General features: G+C 44.2%; 1 protein-coding gene across 2 annotated transcripts in view; it reads right to left on the reverse strand.

Annotated features, from left to right (window-relative positions):
• Nucleotides 1-18,040, reverse strand: part of LOC126479863 (long-chain fatty acid transport protein 1-like) — a 389,287-nt gene extending 371,247 nt beyond the window's left edge. For both annotated transcript variants that reach the window (XM_050103821.1, XM_050103820.1), the window contains exon 1: nucleotides 17,777-18,040. In XM_050103821.1, coding sequence (XP_049959778.1) covers nucleotides 17,777-17,839 — 63 coding nt within the window. In that variant the 5' untranslated portion in view covers nucleotides 17,840-18,040. The remainder of the gene's footprint in view (nucleotides 1-17,776) is intronic.
• Between the last annotated feature and the right edge of the window lie 2,207 nt (nucleotides 18,041-20,247).

Here is a 20,247-nt window from a genome sequence, read left to right on the forward strand (position 1 = left end):
TAGCTGCGAGAGGTAGCGTGCAGTATGGTTCATGTAGTTTAGCCTCAGTGACGAGGAGTTGCCTTCCCCTCTACATCTTCATGACACTCCCGTCATCCAAGATGCCAACACCCATTTTCACGATCTTGGTTTGATGAACACTCAGGCAGCCTATCATAACTCCACTGGACTGCTAAACCTCCCGATCTTAATACTACACGATTCATATGCGACTATTTCGAAAAGCGGGTGAAGCACAGCAATCAACATTCCAGCAATTCTGAGATACTTAATCATCAGTGACTTTAGCTCCATATAGCATACCGGAAGATACTTGTTGGCTCCCTTCGCCGCCGAAATGGGCCTGACCAGTTTTTATCCTGTGCCCTTATGTTGTCTGACTACTATCGGGTATTTTTCCTTGATTTTGTACTTCCGCAAGTCTAAGAGGACAAAATAAACGCTCTCTTATGAAATACTATAAGAGAGACGCTCCACCGTACAGAGTCTACTGCAAATAAAGCTCTTCCTGAACCGACGCACATTTATACAGTAGTGTGTTGCAGCAAGAATCGCCCACTGGCCTTCCTGAGAAGTAGATTTACTTCTAATCTATTGTTATAAAACGGCCTTTACATTTCCGTGTGACGTAAATACTATCGTATGGTAAGTCTCACGTACTTTCACTGACTATAAGTGATTCCAGGTGGCATCGTGCGCTGTTAGAACTGTAGGTTTAGTAGAGGGGCCATTTGAAAAAGCTTCCAGCTCTTCCTAATAGCTTCTCGCACGCCTGTGTCGCTAATGGTCACTCATTAATACACAGCGAATTTCCACTGCTCCAGCAGTAATAGCTGTACCGCGTCCCCAGCACAACAGGCGTTAGCTGTCTGAGACAGAGCACGCAGAATCGCTGAAGCCATCTGTTCTGCAGTCTCCATTTCGAAGAATACATTACGGTAACCAACAGCGGTATTTATGCGCGGGAAATATCGGCACTAGGTGCTTACTTTGAGTTGGATAACTGTGTGCGTCAACGTTAGAACACGGAAGCAACCGATACACACTTTATTATATGGCTTTTCTGAAGTTGCAATCAGCTATTGCAACTTAACAATTTAATTGGACTGTGTGCAGAATTAGAGCAGGAAACTATGTTTAAATATTTGCGCAGTTTACTGCAAAGGAGATGCATCCGCTTACTTTTGCTCAAGAGAAATTTCTTACGCTAACCGTCCGCTTTGACCAGTAACGTCACTTCTTGATGCGCATTTTGAATTGCATTATTTTACTGCGCCATTGATTTCGAAAGAAACTATATTTTCGATCCCTGCTGTGCAAGAGAAACAAAATACTGTCCCTTCAGTACTAGAGGAAATTATAATACTCAGTCGATTTATCAGTCTATTTGTCTTTACTGTGTACGTATTTTTTAATTCGTGCAATTTATCGTGCTAATTGTAGAACCTTTTTGCGGCGATCGATTTGCAATCTTTCCGATAAATAGTTGAAGTTGTTCTGCGATAAATATTTCGATTTATTACTGATACATACCGCGTATCCCAGTCTCCATTTGAGCTACGTAGCGAAAGTATCATTTTCCATTAGCTTATATTTTTTTACGATACTTTTTATTTTTAGTTTGTACTGTGTATCGAGATACCCACCACAGCTTTAGAGCTGTTTTTATTATACTCGTTTCGTTTTCTAATAATTAAAGTAGTTCTTGTGATAACCATTTCGATTTACTATTGAAAAATATATATTATATATTCTAAAAAGCGTATCATAGTCTCCACTTGAGTTTCTGACATTAGCCAAGATTTATTCACGATAAACAATCTTTAGTTCGTACTGTGTGTCATGATGGACCAAAACTGTGTTTTTCATGTTACGTCATGTCGCTAATAATATCACGTTATAGTCGCCATGTTGTGTATTTCGTTTGACTTATGTTCACTACGTGACTGGCCAAAGCCTACTGTTAGCATCGCAATTTCCGCTTTCTCGCAGACATCTAATTTAAAATGGGAAGCTAGCGATTCAACTAAATTTTTTCCGTTAGTTTATGTATATATAGTAAGATGGGAGTAACAGGTTCGAGGGGGTGGAGGGGGGGGGGAGTCGGAGAGGGGGTTTGATTTGGTTGTATTACTATACACCTATCTTTAGAACATTTAAATAATTTGTATGAAACATTTATCACTTGCAAGCTACGTTTCTGGCGCAAAAGTGAAAATAAGTCGCTCCCAAGTCGATTCGTACATCACTCAACGAATAAATGCTACTTTTTTAATCGACTACAAGTGAAAATTCACACATTCACGAAAAAAGTGAAGACACAAAAAATAAAGGTTATGAAAAGAAGCTTGTCCGAAGTCTAGTCTGTTTCAAACTCGCTATTCATTTCGCCTTTTTCCAATCGAACTGAGTGATGTAGTTCGCTGATTAAGACAATGAAGTGTCGAGAAGCTGAACGTTCTGTATCTACGTCTAGCCCTAATGGCTTAGGCTTCCCGTGATGCGCTTAAAAGGAGAAACAGGTCAGGTCCTACAACATGTCCTCTGCAGTGCCAATGAAGCCTGTTGCATACGTACACACGGGCCAGGGTGCAAGCGAGTTCTTGTGAGCAAACGCAGCCTGAACAAACTGTTCCTTGATAAATAAAACACGGCCTTTTGCAGGCGTGCCTTAAAGTGTAATATGGCGTCCTTTACTGTCTCAGTTAGCTCTCCGAGTCTAGTGGTCGCCCTAGTGTCAAGCGTTTTATTTCCAACCTTTCCTATTGCGACTGGACAAAAACATCTTGCTGAACCACAGATTAACATAAATTAAATTTTTTTTTGTAAATATAGGTACACATATTGTACAACTGTGCTCAAATCAACTTTGTCTAAACTGATAGCACTGTTTCAACGTTAGCGTAATAGTGGGAGTAGCGGGTGAGTTTTGCCGTTTTTGTGGCGAAATAACTGATGATGGCGGAAGTAGAGAGACTATAAATGGCGGACTGGCAATAGCAAGAAAAGCATTTCTGAAAAAGATAAATTTGTTAGTATATAATATAAATTTAAATATTGGGGAGTCTTTTTGAAGATATTCGTGTGGAGTGTAGCGTTGTCTGGAAGGGAAACGTGGTTGCTGTCGTTCATTAGATGATGTCTGACTGGCTTTGATTCGGCTGTGATTGTTCCTTCACGTGTTCACTTGGGCTTCTTTAGAAGAGTTAGTATCTTCCCTATGGATTTGTTCAAAGTCACTGAGCTCTGTTGGCCGACGCACTTTGCAATTTTCACTACTGACCACACGACACTTCTCGGCTACTTTCATACTGGTGGGTCCGCCTCTAGTGACATCTAGTGGTCAGTTCCGAGTTATATACGAGTGTCCATATACTTTTGATCAGACAGTGTGTTTTTCGGAAAAGTGCTGACAGTAAAGGACGGGACACTGATAATCCAAACTGAAGCACCTTGAGATAACCGACTTAACTAACTTACTTGTGCCCCTTGACAGAATCACGGCATAATAGTCGGTCTTCAGTAGCGCTACCTTCCAGTGTGTTATTTCATGCAACAACAAGAGAGCTTTCGTTGAAAGTAGCAAAGCAGGAGAGAATCACGACTGCCTGTTTAGAAAATTAGATGCTTAGTTTCGCTATGTGGGCGGCCACGTTCCGCAGGAGGCTTTTGCCAGAGAAAGCGACCTCAATGCGAATGCGGCGACCTGCGGCTCCCAGCGAAGGACTGTCATCCGCAACGAAAGGTGCCACCGAATCTTCAGGGGCGCCCTTACTAACAGTAAGTACTGTACAGGGTCGATTATTCAAACTACTGGGGGACACAGGTGTCATGAAACCTGGGCTGTTCGGATATATTTTTATTTTCCAATTTATCAATAAAAGCTACATATATTTATAATAACGTGAATCTCTTCCGTTAATACGAAGGCAAGTACAGTATGAATGCATATAGTGTAGCCTACTAAACAAAAAATATGTAATAAATATGCATTTTGCATGTGCAATACATAAGTATAGAATTAATGCTGGAAATAGTATTTAATTTTGGCCTGTCTAAGCAAGCCAACCCGCTTACGAGCAACTAAGCCACTCACTTTTTCCAAGGGAGACTTCTGACACTAGTCTTTTTCGTTTTGAGCTTCAAACCAACGCAAGGCAATATCTAAACCTGCAATTGCTTCAGACGGAGTCATTAAACACACATAAAAATACAAGGGTTGGAACTTAAATCCAGGGAGTATGGTGGATTGTACAGTACTTCTCAATCCCATCGACCGAACAGAGCAGCCACAGCTTGGGCTGTATGCGCCCGCGCATTGTCCTGCAAATTGATGGGTGGGTTGCGCAGAAAGTGTCGGCGCTTCTTTAGCAAAGACCGTCCATTCACAGTATTATTGTTCGTTTTTGGAGCATCACCTGCGACCAGCTGTGCCGTCCACCGTACTTCCCGGACGTAAGTCCTTGTGACTTTGATTTGATTCCGAAGATGAAGGAACCACTTCGTGGCATTCGCTTCAGAACTGTTCCGGAGATTCGACAGGCAGTAGACTGCTTCATTCGCACCACCAACAGAACAGGTTCTGCCAACGGTATACTACGCCTTCCACATCGCTGGTAACGGGTTCCCCTCAAAGCTGGTGACTACTTTAAAGGACAGTAACAAGTGCAAACATGAAACTTTTTTGTATCGGTTACGAATAAATAGTTGCCACTATTTAAGTTGCAACCCTCGTAGTTTTGCATCACCCTGGTTCCCAGAACTCCTAAAGTTAAACGTTGACTGTGGATATTGTATCACAGACACAGTCCCTTTGACTGTTCAGAGGTGTCACTAAACCCGCCCAAAAGATGTAAACAACTATGCATGAGCAGTGCCTATTAGACGGAGGGGGTCCGACAGCCGATCAGTTCCAGTAATTCCACCAGGAAGGAGATACACGGCTCGTGTTGTATGTAGTTCAATCTTGCCTAGACGGTCAATACCGCGTTTCGATCGCGTCTGCAATGTTACTTTCTGCCAGGAAGAGCTCTCAACAAGGGAAGTGTCCAAGCGTCTCTAGTGTACCACAAGGATGTTGTTCGGATATGGAGGAGATACAGAGAGACCGGAACTGTCGATGACATGCCTCGCTCAGGCCACCCAAGGGCTACTACTGCAGTGGATGACCGCTACCTACGGATTACGGATCGGAGGAACCCTGACAGCGACGCCACCATGTTGAAAAATGCTTTTCGTGCAGCCACAGGACGTCGTGTTACGACTCAAACTGTGCGCAATAGGCTGCATGATGCACAACTTCACTCCCGACGTACATGGCGAGGTCCATCTTTGCAACCACGACACCATGCAGCGCGGTACAGATGGTACCAACAACATGCCGAATGGACCGCTCAAGACTGGCATCACGTTCTCTTCACCTATGAGTGTCGCATATGCATTCAACCAGACAATCGTCGGAGACGTGTTTGGAGGCAACTCGGTCAGGCTAAATGCCTTATGTATACTGCCCAGCGAGTGCAGCAAGGTGGAGGTTCCCTGCTGTTTTGAGTTGGCATTATGTGGAGCCGAGGTACGCCGCTGGTGGTCATGGAAGGCGCCGTAACGGCTGTACGATACATGAATGTTATCTTCCGACCGATAGTGCAACCATATCGGCAGCATATTGGCGAGGCATTCGTCTTCATGGACGGCAATTCGCGGCCCCATCGTGCACATCTTGTGAATGATTCCTTCAGGATAACGACATCGCTCGACTAGAGTGGCCAGCATGTTCTCCAGGCATGAACGCTATCAACATGCCTGGGACGTTTATGGACGACGTGACCCACCAACCACTCTGAGGATTCTACACCGAATCGCCGTTGAGGAGTGGGACAATCTGGACCAACAGTGCCTTTTTTTAAATATCCTTGTCTGTCGATTTACGAACTTTGTATTCATCAGATAGCTTGGTTGCAGATTCACCTTCCTCTGAACTTTAATAATCTCGTATTTATCGGTCTTAGAAAGGATAACATGTTTATGTTTAGGGTTTTATATCGCAGTCTACTTTACGCAGCAAAGTTGACACAAATGATTGTAACATAGCGTAAAAGTTACTATTTTGGGACAACCGGTAACTGTGGAGGTGGCCATTGGTGGAGGGGGGAGTGGGGGGGGGGGGGGGGGGTTGCTTACGCGAGCGAGTAACAGTTCGGTTAAGCTGTCGTTCGGTCGGCCGGCGTTCGTATAATCGACACTGTACTGTACCTGTGGCATGGAACGTAGCGACAGCTATAATCTACGGGATATTGTGCTTGTCCTAATGGATACTGAGTAGAAGAAATAAAAGTCACATCTGGAGATACACAGGGAGGTCATTAGTTGGAAAAGGCATCCACCCTTTACCCGATCGTTCAGAGTGCCAGTTGTTATTGGACGAGGATTGGAAGATATAGACCACGACCTCTCTGGAGGAACCATACTGGTATTGGTCTACAATGACCTAAGGGAATCCCTGAACCCCCAATTCTGCTCTGCTTGCGCTAGTTTGCGATACAAGGAGATATAGATAGACTCGCATCGAATCCGAGTGACGGGTAAACAATAACAGGTTGGCACATCGACCATTCTGAGTGTGCTTCGTAGGAGCTTTCCGACACTCGTACTAAGCAAGTGCCAAGTTGTCCTCGTGTTCCACCTCAGAGAATGCGCCGCGCAGGATTAGCCGAGCGGTCTGAGGCGCTGCAGTCATGGACTGTGCGGCTGGTCCCGGCGGAGGTTCGAGTCCTCCCTCGGACATGGGTGTGTGTGTTTGTCCTTAGGTTAGTTTAGGTTAAGTAGTGTGTAAGCTTAGGGACTGATGACATTAGTAGTTAAGTCCCATAACATTTCACGCATTTTTTCAGAGAATGCGATACACAAACAGTTAAAGTACGATAACCAAACAAACCAAATTTTACAGAACTCACGGGTAGAGGGCGGGAGGTTGCTCCCTTAGCTTACCTTGATGACTGCGGCGTCAGGAAGGTAATACGGCCACGAAGTTAAATAATAAAATTTGCCAAATCCTGAAGAAGCGATCACCATACTAGACGGGATCAATGCTAGGGAAAAGACAGACAGAAAGAAAGAAAGAAAGAAAGACAGGCTAGCAGGCAGGCAGATAAGTCAGCATCACCGGGCAGGATCTACATCTATATACATATTACACAAGTCAACATACGGTGCATGGCGGAGGGTACCACTCATTCCCTTTCCTGTTCCACTTGCAAATAGGGCGAGGGGAAAACTACTGCCTCTACGCTTCCGTACGACCTCTGACTTCTCTTACCTTGTCTTCGCGATCCTTACACGTGATGTACGATGGCGGCAGTCTATCGCAAATGCAGATTCTCCAAACTTACTAGACAAAATTTCGCGAAAAGAACGTCTTGTTTATCGAGGGAGTCTTATTTGAGTTTGAGGAGCATTTCCACAATACTCGCATGTTAATCTAACCTGCCGGTAACATATGTAGAAGCACGCCTCCAAGTTGCTTCTATGTCTTCCGCTAGTGTTTATTTATTTATCGGTTCATTCTTTAGATAAACTTCGGCGCGTAAGGCACAGTTTTAATCTGTCTAGCGTGTTAAGGTAAAATCTTGTAAAACTAACTCTTCAGTGAGATAAATGATACGTGAGTATAAAGCACATGTGATGAATACTTACTGTTATGTTCCGGTGAGCTTTACACACTATATACATGTGGCTGCAATACAAAATGCTAATTTTGTAATTGTGAAATAGCATCTCTGGAATTCGTATTTTATAGCTTTAACTTGTAGTATTGCAGTTTAGGAAACCCTTGTTCATGTATATGTACATGACGAGAAAAACGAAAGCAACGCTTTCCACCACTTCTCGGGTTACACGTTTATTTCTGTAAGCTTTAGAAGAGAGCTGGTGGCGCTTGAAACCCCTCTTCGGCATAGGCTGTATTGCATTTGACTTTAAACTTTTCTCACAAGTCCTAAGTTTGGTAAGTGAGTTTTTTCTTTTATCGACTTATATTTGTATATAGCACTTCTCATTCATATGTTATTCTTACTCTTAATTATGTGATGTGACATCCGCAGCAGTGGAAACATGCCAATAATGTCATAAATAAAAAATCCCGTTCAGGTGTGTAGACGATATCACTGGCAAAAGTTGATAATCACCTCTGACTCATTTCAAGAAGTACTTTCATTATTAATACAGGTTCAGATCTAACGTTTATTTAGGAATCAGTTTGTCATGTATTAAGAGCATATGTATTTTTGTTAGCGTGGAATCTGTACGCACACACACCCATTTCTGTCGTTTAACTCTGCATCTGCGTAGGACACACAGTAACGATACGTTAACAGCTTACACTTATACCTGAGGCAGGATTAGACTCCCACATTGCCTTTACGAGACATTTACGGAGGCCGGCGGAAAGGGAAGTTGGAGTGTGCACATAGAATTGTTTCATCTCCTGTCCACGAACACTACAGACGCAGCAAGCACTCGCACGCGACTTAAAATCCGTTTTTCCATAACCCGATTTCGCCTTACCGCTTCCGTCTGGTCATGTAGGCACTATAGTATCGATTCTGGAAATACGAGCTGGCTGTCGGATTTTAGTTCACACAGTCGATTTTCGCTGCGTGTAAACCTCTACAGCATTTCAGTCGTGATTGAGAAGTCAAGTTACTACTTGCTTTTGGCTATTGGAGGCGAAACTATATAGTGTAGAATGAAGTACAAGAAGAAGTTATTTGTTTTCTTTATTTAATTGAATAGGAGCACATTTTTATGTTTATTAGATGTAGGGGGATACATAGCCGCCCGCATCTCGTGGTCGTGCGGTAGCGTTCTCGCTTCCCACGCCCGGGTTCCCGGGTTCGATTCCCGGCGGGGTCAGGGATTTTCTCTGCCTCGTGATGGCTGGGTGTTGTGTGCTGTCCTGAGGTTAGTTAGGTTTCAGTAGTTCTAAGTTCTAGGGGACTGATGACCATAGATGTTAAGTCCCATAGTGCTCAGAGCCATTTGACCCATTTTTTTTTTTTTTTTATACATAGCTGTTCGGCAACAACCCTATATACTACACAACTGGCTAAACCGTGTATTATCTTTAACTCAATGGCTGGTGATAAAGCATTCGCAAATTGTGTGTACAGAAAGAAGAACGTGTCTTCTTTCGTTTGTAAATGTTGGAGTACATTAGTGTTCCAGCAATCATCACTTTGCACTTTTCTTCTCAGCGTTCGTGATCTAGGTGTTAACTAACCTGCCTCCCATTATATTTATGCTGATTATATATTGAAACAGTTTTTATTGCAGCGATCGGACGTGGATAAGCTATGGTTAACAGTGTGAGCACGGTTCATACGAAGCCTGACCGTGTTGCCAAAAGAAATAGTTGTCCTTTTCTTTACGCATCCGAAAGTTCTTCAATTTTAGGTGAAAAAGATTGCTTTGAAAGGAAAATAGTTCATAACGTTTACTTCGTTTATTGAGTTTGTAACTGACTCCGCAGCCGACGTCGCTAGTGCACGCTTGTGCGCTGGCGCTCGATCGGAGGTAAGCCGGTTCGAAACCCGATGGTGGAAAAATTTTCACAGCTGGTATTTGGCGGACATGGGAAGGAGAGGTGATGGCCTTAAGTTCCTGATCATCAGACTTTGCGCCAACGTCTTGGATTAAATTGCAAGTCTCTCCGCAGTGTCTCATGAAGTGAGAGCATGCGACTCTGTTGATGAAGATCCGTCCGTCCGAAAGCGACGTTAAACTGGGAGGCGCTCTTGGTGCTTTTAGACAGGAGAAAGCTGAGTGCCGGCACCAGGTGCGTTCTCTCCCCTCCTTTCATCCATAACAACAGACACCCAACACTACACTGTAGAAGCACTCATCACAGAAAACCACACGACACAGATATACATTTGACACTTTGTAACAGGACGGAGGGAGACAAAAACCACCTCCACTAGGACCTTGCCTAGAACCACGATGCAACATTCTTGTATCTGTTTCCCTGAGCTCATTCACCTTGTATGGGATTATTTTGGCTTTTGATTGAGTTCGTAAGTTACACACTTCCTAATAATAGCTAGACCCAACCATGCTCATAAAGCAGCTACACTGAAATCTGCCATTGCTATATTGCTTGTCGAACTTAAAATATCCTCTGTAACAATTCACGGAGGCTTAATAATTGTTAAATGATAAAATAACTTACCCCAGATGCTACTAAGAATGACGATATTGATTTACCTACTTATTTCGCGTGTAATTACGCGCAACCTCCGCGAATAAACCGATTAATCACTCACTTTCGGCCTACAATTCGACATCTGAAGACTGTTCATAATTATATGTTCCGTGCGGCTCGACTGCACAAAATCGTTCTGCGCGAATCCAAAACGACTGTCTTCGCTTCGCATAAAGGCACATGGTTCAAATGGCTCTGAGCACTATGGGACTCAACATCTGTGGTCATCAGTCCCCTAGAACTTAGAACTACTTAAACCTAACTAACCTAAGGACATCACACACATCCATGCCCGAGGCAGGATTCGAACCTACGACCGTAGCAGTCTCGCGGTTCCGGACTGGGCGCCTAGAACCGTAGACCACCGCGGTCGGCAAAAGGCACATGAACGTAGCGCTTGGACATTGCTGAACGAAACAGCTAGAAACTGCCTCCCTCCGGAAAAGGCGAGCCCAACTCCGAATGTTCCAGAATACCAGCGGCATATAAGGCTACGTCACACCACTGCCAACAGTAATGTTCCTTACAAGGAGGGCGTCATAACAGTTTCGCACGTGTGTTAATTGATGTGAATAACATCGTTAAACATACCTTCTTGAATGACCTCCACCTCGACATTCTCATGAGTTCACTGACACCTATACGGAATCATACTCTCTTTTATTTAAATTATGAAGTTACTGATAACGCAAATTCATCGTGCTTATGAAATCGGCACAGAAAATTTATGGGCACCAGTCGCGTAAAACACACGACGCTCCGAAAACCGATGTTTGATTCGCATTGCAAAATCGATTTAGGTCAAGTATGTTATCACCACAACGAATATTGTTTTCGAAATTTAGTTTTAGTTTACCACAAGTAGTGCCGCATGTGAACGTAGCCGCTTCCGCGCTTGTCAAGAGTAGGGACGTAGTGTAGTTAGAAAATAGAAGTGTTTCAATACTTACGTTATCGGTAAGGTTACTGCGTATTCGATTATTTCATAGTATTATGAATAAAACCAGAGTATCTGTATTAGAGACTTCAAATGTTGTTGGGGACATGACTAGATAGTGGGAATTAAGATGTGTGGAGTATCTGTGAGCTATACTTTGCAGAACTGGAAGTGCAGCAGTGGTGACTACATACACCTATATGTCAAAACATGATGACCACTGCCCACCGCGACGCTGGATGGCGGCTGGTGGCGCTGTGGTCACGTGACTTTCGCCGTAACAAAAGTACTCTACTGGCCATTAAAATTGCTACACCACGAAGATGACGTGCTACAGACGCGAAATTTAACCGACAGGAAGAAGATGCTGTGATATGCAAATGATTAGCTTTTCAGAGCATTCAAACAAGGTTGGCGCCGGTGGCGACACCTACAACGTGCTGACGTGAGGAAAATTTTCCAACCGATTTCTCATACACAAACAGCAGTTGACCGGCGTTGCCTGGTGAAAAGTTGTTGTGATGCCTCGTGTAAGGAGGAGAAATATGTACCATCACGTTTCCGACTTTGATAAAGGTCGGATTGTAGCCTGTCGCGATTGTGGTTTATCGTATCGCGACATTGCTGCTCGCGTTGGTCGAGATCCAATGACTGTTAGCAGAATATGGAATCGGTTGGTTCAGGAGGGTAATACGGAACCCCGTGCTGGATCCCAACGACCTCGTATCACTAGCAGTCGAGATGACAGGCATCTTATCCGCATAGCTCTAACGGATCGTGCAGCCGCGTCTCGATCCCTGAGTCAACAGATGGGGACGTTTGCAAGACGACAACCATCTGCACGAACAGTTCGACGACGTTTGCAACAGCATGGACTATCAGTCGGAGACCATGGCTGCAGTTACCCTTGACGCTGCATCACAGACAGGAGCGCCTGCGCTGGTGTACGAGGTGCATTCAAGTTCTAAGGCCTCCGATTTTTTTTCTAATTATCTACTCACCCGAAATCGATGAAACTGGTGTTACTTCTCGACGTAATCGTCCTGCAGACGTACACATTTTTCCCAACGCTTACGCCATGATTCCATGGCAGTGGCGAAGGCTTCTTTAGGAGTCTGTTTTGACCACTGGAAAATCGCTGAGGCAATAGCAGCACCGCTGGTGAATGTGCGGCCACGGAGAGTGTCTTTCATGGTTGGAAAAAGCCAAAAGTCACTAGGAGCCAGGTCAGGTGAGTAGGGAGCATGAGGAATCACTTCAAAGTTGTTATCACGAAGAAACTGTTGCGTAACGTTAGCTCGACGTGCGGATGCGTTGTCTTGGTGAAACAGCACACGCCAGCCCTTCCCGGACGTTTTTGTTGCAGTGCAGGAAGGAATTTGTTCTTCACAACATTTTCGTAGGATGCACCTGTTACCGTAGTGCCCTTTGGAGCGCAATGGGTAAGGATTACGCCCTCGCCGTCCCAGAACATGGACACCATCATTTTTTCAGCACTGGCGGTTACCCGAAATTTTTTTGGTGGCGGTGAATCTGTGTGCTTCCATTGACCTGACTGGCGCTTTGTTTCTGGATTGAAAAATGGCATCCACGTCTCATCCATTGTCACAACCGACGAAAAGAAAGTCCCATTCATGCTGTCGTTGTGCGTCAACATTGCTTGGCAACATGCCATACGAGTAGCCATGTGGTCATCTGTCAGCATTCGTGGCACCCACCTGGATGACATTTTTCGCATTTTCAGGTCGTCATGCAGGATTGTGTGCACAGAACCCACAGAAATGCCAACTCTGGAGGCGATCTGTTCAACAGTCATTCGGCGATCCCCCAAAACAATTCTCTCCACTTTCTCGATCATGTCATCAGACCGGCTTGTGTGAGCCCAAGGTTGTTTCGGTTTGTTGTCACACGATGTTCTGCCTTCATTAAACTGTCGCACCCACGAACGCACTTTCGACACATCCATAACTCCATCACCACATGTCTCCTTCAACTGTCGATGAATTTCAATTGGTTTCACACCACGCAAATCCAGAAAACGAATGATTGCACGCTGTTCAAGTAAGGAAAACGTCGCCATTTTAAGTATTTAAAACAGTTCTCATTCTCGCCGCTGGCGGTAAAATTCCATCTGCCGTACGGTGCTGCCATCTCTGGGACGTATTGACAATGAACGCGGCCTCATTTTAAAACAATGCGCATGTTTCTATCTCTTTCCAGTCCAGAGAAAAAAAAATCAGAGGCCTTAGAACTTGAATGCACCTTGTACTCAACGACGAACCTGGGTGCATGAATGGCAAAACGTCATTTTTTCGGATGAATCCATGTTCTGTTTGCCGGCCGGTGTGGCCGTGCGGTTCTAGGCGCTTCAGTCTGGAACCGCGTGATCGATATGGTCGCAGGTTCGAATCCTGCCTCGGGCATGGATGTGTGTGATGTCCTTAGGTTAGTTAGGTTTAATTAAATCTAAGTTCTAGGCGACTGATGACCTCAGAAGTTAAGTCGCATAGTGCTCAGAGCCATTTGAATCATTTTTTAAACCAGGTTCTGTTTACAGCACCATGATGGTCGCATCCGTGTTTGGCGACATCGCGGTGAACGCACATTGGAAGCGTGTATTCGTCATCGCCATACTGGCGTATCACACTGCATGATGGTATGGGGTGCCATTGGTTACACGTCTCGGTCACCTCTTGTTCGCATTGACGGCGCTTTGAACAGGGGGCGTTACATTCCTGATGTGTTACGATCCGTGGCTCTACCCTTTATTCGATTCCTGCGAAACCCTACATTTCAGCAGGATAATGCAGGTCCTGTACTGGCCTCTCTGGATACAGAAAATGTTCGACTGCTGCCCCGGCCAGCACATTCTCCAGATCGTTCACCAATTGAAAAAACGACTGGTCAGTGGTGGCCGAGCAACTGGCTCGTCACAATACGCCAGTCACTACTCTTGATGAACTGTGGTATCGTGTTAAAGCTGCATGGGCAGCTGTACCTGTACACGCCATCCAAGCTCTGTTTGACTCAATGCCCAGGCGTATCAAGGCCGTTGTTACGGCCAGAGGTGGCTGTTCTGGGTACTGATTGCTCAGGATCTATGCACCCAACTTGCTTGAAAATGTAATCACATGTCAGTTCTAGTATAATATATTTGTCCAATGAATACCCGTTTATCATCTGCATTTTTTCTTGGTGTAGCAATTTTAATGGCCAGTAGTGTATATGAGCGGAGCAGACACGGGCGGGGATCAGCATAGCGAAGATATGGGCTGCAAGTGGGTAAATCCATTTATATAAGCGACTTTGACGAAGGGCAGATTATTATTACACAGAGCCTGTGAACGAGTTTCTCGAAAACGGCGAAGCTCGCTGAATGTTTACGTGCTACCATCGTGATCATTTACGGAAAGAGATAGACGGCGGTTGTGGCCGAGCGGTTCTAGGCGCTTCAGTCCAGAACCGCGCTGCTGCTACGGTCACAGGTTCGAAACCTGCCTCGGGCATGGATATGTGTGATGTCCTTAGGTTAGTTAGGTTTAAGTAATTCTAAGTCTAGGGGACTGATGACTTCCGATGTTAAGTCGCATCGTGCTTGGAGCCATTTGAACCATTTTGAACGGAATGAGATAAAAGGGCAAAGAAATTACTACTAAGCGATAAATGGTTGGACTTCCACGACTCTTCACAGAATGTGGGGTTCAGAGGCTTGTCTGCGTGGTAAAATAGGATAGATGGTAATCTGTGGCATCTTTGCCGAACGAGCACAATGCTGGCGCATGCACAGCATTCATTGTACGTTGTTGAACATGGAGCTCCGCAGCGAACCACCCCTACGTGTTCACACGTTGATCCAATGACATCGTCAGTTACGGTTGTAGTGGACATGGGACCATAGAGATTCGACCGTCGATCAATGGAAACGTGTCGACTCTTTGGGTGGCAACATTTTTGCTTAGCTGGGTCGATGGTCATCTCCACAAATGCCGTCATTGAGGTGAACGTCACCTCGAAAGGTGTAGCGCACCACTGACACAGGCTGGTGGGAGCAGTATTCCGCTGTGGGAGACATTCTCTCTCGCTTGCGTGGAACCTGTGATAGTAATCGAAGACACGCTGACACCTGAGGACCACCTGCATCCCTTCATGCTTGATGCCTTCCCTGATGGCGGTGTCATTTTTCAGCAGTATATTTGCCCGTGTCTCGGAGCCAGAACAGTGTTACAGTGGTTTGAGGAGCATTATAGTGAATTCATATTGATGTCTCGGCAACCAAATTCGCCTGATGTGATTCCCATGTAACCCACCTGGGTGGCTATTGGGCGCCATCACCGTGTACGGAAATCAGCGGCCCGTCATTTACGGGAATTGCATGACTTGTGCGTGCACATTTGATGCCACATATGTCCAAAAAGCTACCAACAAACTGTCGGATCCTTGATACCCAGGATCAGCGATGTATTTCGTTCCAAAGACGGACAAACAAGCTATTAAGCTGATGGTCATCATGTTTTGCCTCATCAGTGTACATGTGTAATCTATAATGAACATATGAAATTCCAACAACGTATACCAATAATATTCTGTATGCAGCCACCTTGGAGAAGTGGTTCAGCTACCTAAATATAAGTGAATTTAATGTAGGTAAAATAAAAAGTTAATACTAGTATGCAGTGGATCAGGTGTATGGCAGAGTATTGTTTTTCTGACTGACTGCCTGTTCGGTACAAATTTTGCAACTGACTTCTAATTTCCCGATGAGCTAGAGTCTTTAAACTTTCGACATAGCTCAGCATTGGTTGACAGCGCAGTCATAACTCGCTTTCTTGTGTGGTGTGTGACAGGCGGTACTTCGTGTATTACTGCTCCTTCCCCCCGTTTCCTGTTCGAGTCGCGAATGTGTCGCGTAAGAACGATTGCTAGTAAGTCATCGTGGAGCTTCATTCTCTCTGACTTTTGCCTTCATGGTCTTTTCACGGATAAACGTAGGAAGAAGCTGGAGAGAAACTGAAATAAATTTGAAATTTACCGAATGAATCTATTGTAATCTCATTATATGTTTGAAATAGCTTGTAAAATTTCACAAAACTAAAAAGCTGAATATGACGATTTAAATCAGTTTAAATCAGAAACTTCGTAATATAACACGTTTTTGAAACGGCCTAAGAAGGATAAAACCATTTCTCCTATCCTCATATAGATTACTAACCCCATACTGTTAGTCCTTAGAATGCGCGCTTGTGAATTTTAAATAATTATGACAAAACTTGTAAAACTTAAAACGAAAAACACTGTGGAGGAGGAGGATATTGGTGTTTAACGTCCCGTCGACAGCGTGTCATTAGAGACGGAGCACAAGCTCGGATTGGATTAGGGAAGGATGGGGCCCGTGCCCTTTCAAAGGAACCATTCCGGCATTTGCCTGGAGTGATCTAGGGAAATCACGGAAAACCTCAATCAGGATGGCCGGACGCGGGATTGAACCGTCGTCCTCCCGAATGCGAGTCCAGCGTGCTAACCACTGCGCCACCTCGCTCGGTGAAAAACACTGTGCATGCAATTGATAATAGTAAGAAGTCCAGAGAATAGCTGTCGTTGAGGTAAATCACACACCAGTTCATATGGTTAGTAAGTTAGGTGAACTAGTTACGCGTCTCTCATCTACTGCATGCGACCCACGTTTTTTGTTTTAAATTTTGCAAGTATTGTTATAGTTATTAAAAACTCAAAAGCCAAATTTTCAGGACTATCGGTATGGGGTTAGGAATCTGTATGGGGCTAGGAGAAATTATTTCATACTTTTAGTCAGTTTTAAAAAGGTGTTGTGTGAAAAAGTTTTCTGTTTCAATAATTATTTTGTGATGCACTTGAAAATGGGCCATGGCCTCGTTAGTAGAGCGAAATAAAACGTTTTAAAATACATCTCTGTGGAAGTATGGCTACCCTCACTGTTGATATCGATACTATCCTTCCGATATTAATTAGTTGCCGAAATAATTTTAGGTACTGGTATACTCGATGAACCGAACTCCATCGACAAAATTTCGGCGGTTGTTCAGGAATATTTTCTGAGTATTTTGGTATCAGAAACTCGTAGTTTCTGTTGGCACTTCACACAGTAGTCGCATTTCGTTTGATTTCATACCCCATTTTATCTCTGTATCTATACTGCACTGAAAATACTTGCACAGCGGAGCAAAAGTCGACGGTATGTGCTGTGTGACTTGTTCGGGAACAAAACTGTTCAAATTGCTCTGAGCAATATGGGACTTAACTGCTGTGGTCATCAGTCCCCTAGAACTTAGAACTACTTAAACCTAACTAACCTAAAGACATCACACACATCCATGCCCGACGCAGGATTCGAACCTGCGACCGTAGCGGTCGCGCGGTTAAGAACTAATGTAAATTTTAATTTTAGGAAGTGTTTTCAGAAGTTTTTTTTGGAGATTACGAGTCCGTTAGACGATAATCGCTGAAAATATCCCCGAAAAAAATCTCCAAAATGTTATCGGTGAAGTTCTGGAGCGAAAAATCGTACCGAATGCGGTGTCGGAAAGTCCCTAGTCAGGAGGACTCACCTGTGGTTGTGGCGGCTGCTTGACGTTGCCGTTGCGGACGTCGTCCTCGTGCGGCGCCGTCATGCTGGCGTGTGGCGCGGTGCTCCACTTGCCGGCTACCTGTAGCGGTAACAACGGCGGGGCTTCCGGCACGCTGCGCCCCCGTAAGCAGAGCACTGCCGTACGGGTGAAGTGTGCGGCCGCTCTTTCCGGTGGGGAACTGAAGCGTGCGGCACGCAGCCGAGACCGCCAAGCACGCAGTCGCTGTCGCTTGTGGCACTCGCGCCGCGCAGACCGCTGGCGTCCGGAGGACTGGCCGTGGCTGCGGCGGCGGCGCGCAGGCTCTCGCCCGCCTCCCCCCCCCCCCCCCCCCGCCCGCTTTCATTACCTCCCCCTGCCATCCCTGGCAACCCGCGGCTGCGTGTGATTTATAATCGACGCTCCGGTATGCACGCTACTGCAGACACCGCTCTCCTCACCACTCAACAATACCGGGGTAAACATTTGAGATACAGTGTTTCCCACGAGGAATGGTCAGTATCAGGGATATGATAGTAACCATATTCGAAGCAAAAAAGTCTCGTAAACATGGACCCTAAAATGCATACCTTGAGAGCTACAGCACTTCTTTATCTTCGATACTATGCCACAGAAACCGGTATAGGCATGCGTATTCAAGTACAGAGATATACAGAGTGAAAAGTGAAACTTCCTGGCAGATTAAAACTATGTGCCGGACCGAGACTCGAACTCGGGACCTTTGCCTTTCGCGGGCAAGTGCGCAGGAGAGCTTCTGCAAAGTTTGGAAGGTAGGAGATAAGGTACTGGCAGAAGTAAAGCTGTGAGGACGGGGAGTGAGTCGTGCTTGGGTAGCTCAGTTGGATGCCGACACGGTAGCTCAACCTGTTCGAACTCCGGGTATACATTTTAGAGCCCGCGTTTAATAGACTTTTTTTGTTTCGTACGATCGTTCTTGTGATATCCTTGAATATCGACCGTATTTCCTGGAAGTCCTGTATAACTTCATAATCGATTACAGAAGCAAAATCGATCGTGACACCTTGCGGCAGACTCTTCGACACTAACCTAAATGATATTATTTAAATTATATTCTTTTGTGTATAAGACATGTGTATAAGACATGTTTATAACAACGGCACAACATCGCTGCTTGCTTGCTGATTCCATAGATATCATACAGTCCAGCTGAAATTGTGCTGTAGGATTCGGGCAAGATATCCGTGTTTAGAATGTGAATTCAACGTCCTATATTTAGCTACCATTAAATGAGGATCTATAACAACTAAAGATCATATTGGATAATAGTTTCAATGAGGGACATACTCATTTGGCTAATTCCAAAATTGTCTCGCGTATAAATGGAAGCAGTTGTCATTCAATATTGATATTAAATTAAAAGGCTTAACTAATGCCAGACCACAATTTTTTGTTTTGTACATACAACTGTAGCGAAAAGGCATCGGGTGAATTAATATTAATAAAATAATATTTATGATATTAAATTCTCCATAACTTCGGAAATATTACAGACACGCGACATTTAATACTAGTTTTAGAATCAGCAAAAAAATGCCTTTAAGATGAGACATTTTACACATCATTTCGTAGTCGTTTTAAATTTCGCAAAAATTACATTTCTTTTATTTTGTCAACATGGCAGAACGTGTTGTGGAAAAAGTAGTTGACTCAAGTAGGTACGATTGGTAGAATAACACAAATTAAAACAGCACTTACCAAGAGGTAGCTTATGACATACATATTTTTACTTCGTTTTTGTAACCTCACATCCTCAAACTGGTGGGGAGAGGTATGCCTTAAAAAAAAAAAAAAAGAGTTGTAAGATACCAAAAGGCAGTTCAGAGTGAGTTCATATTGAAGGAAGATTGTTGTGACCGACAAGAGTTGTATTTTCGTGAATGTCTTCCAGACGTAGGTTGCGAACAGTGGGGAAAAAAAATCTACGGCTATTGTTATTGTGAAATTTTATTGCGAACAGCGTTTTCAAAATAAATATAGTAACATGAGTACATGATTCTGACCTATTAATATTTGTATAGTGCAAGTCAACCAAGGGGTCAGGCACCTGAAATAGACTGCAGTCTGTTTAATTCATCATTTGTTATTAATGATATCCATAAGTCGGATTTGTGGTGATGGTCGAGTAGGGGCTCATAATTTTATTTTTTATTGACCTCAAGCATAGAAAACGCCACAACTGGGAACTCCAGAGCTATAAATTAACAATCTCGGCCCAAAAAACAAAAATCATGGCTTTTAAACGCCAAATCCAGCAATACTGTAATAAACAACCAGATAACAGAGAGTTAATGAATTCAGCTTCTTGAGAAATACCATCTTCTTCACAGACAAAAAACACATTGCAAAAAACTGTAAGATTAACATATATCAACGGAACCATGAGCAGTAAACTGAATACAGAAGTGTGGAAAGAAATTCTAATAAAATTCTAC

This window comes from Schistocerca serialis, chromosome 1, assembly GCF_023864345.2.
Source record: "Schistocerca serialis cubense isolate TAMUIC-IGC-003099 chromosome 1, iqSchSeri2.2, whole genome shotgun sequence".
Lineage (NCBI taxonomy): Eukaryota > Metazoa > Arthropoda > Insecta > Orthoptera > Acrididae > Schistocerca > Schistocerca serialis.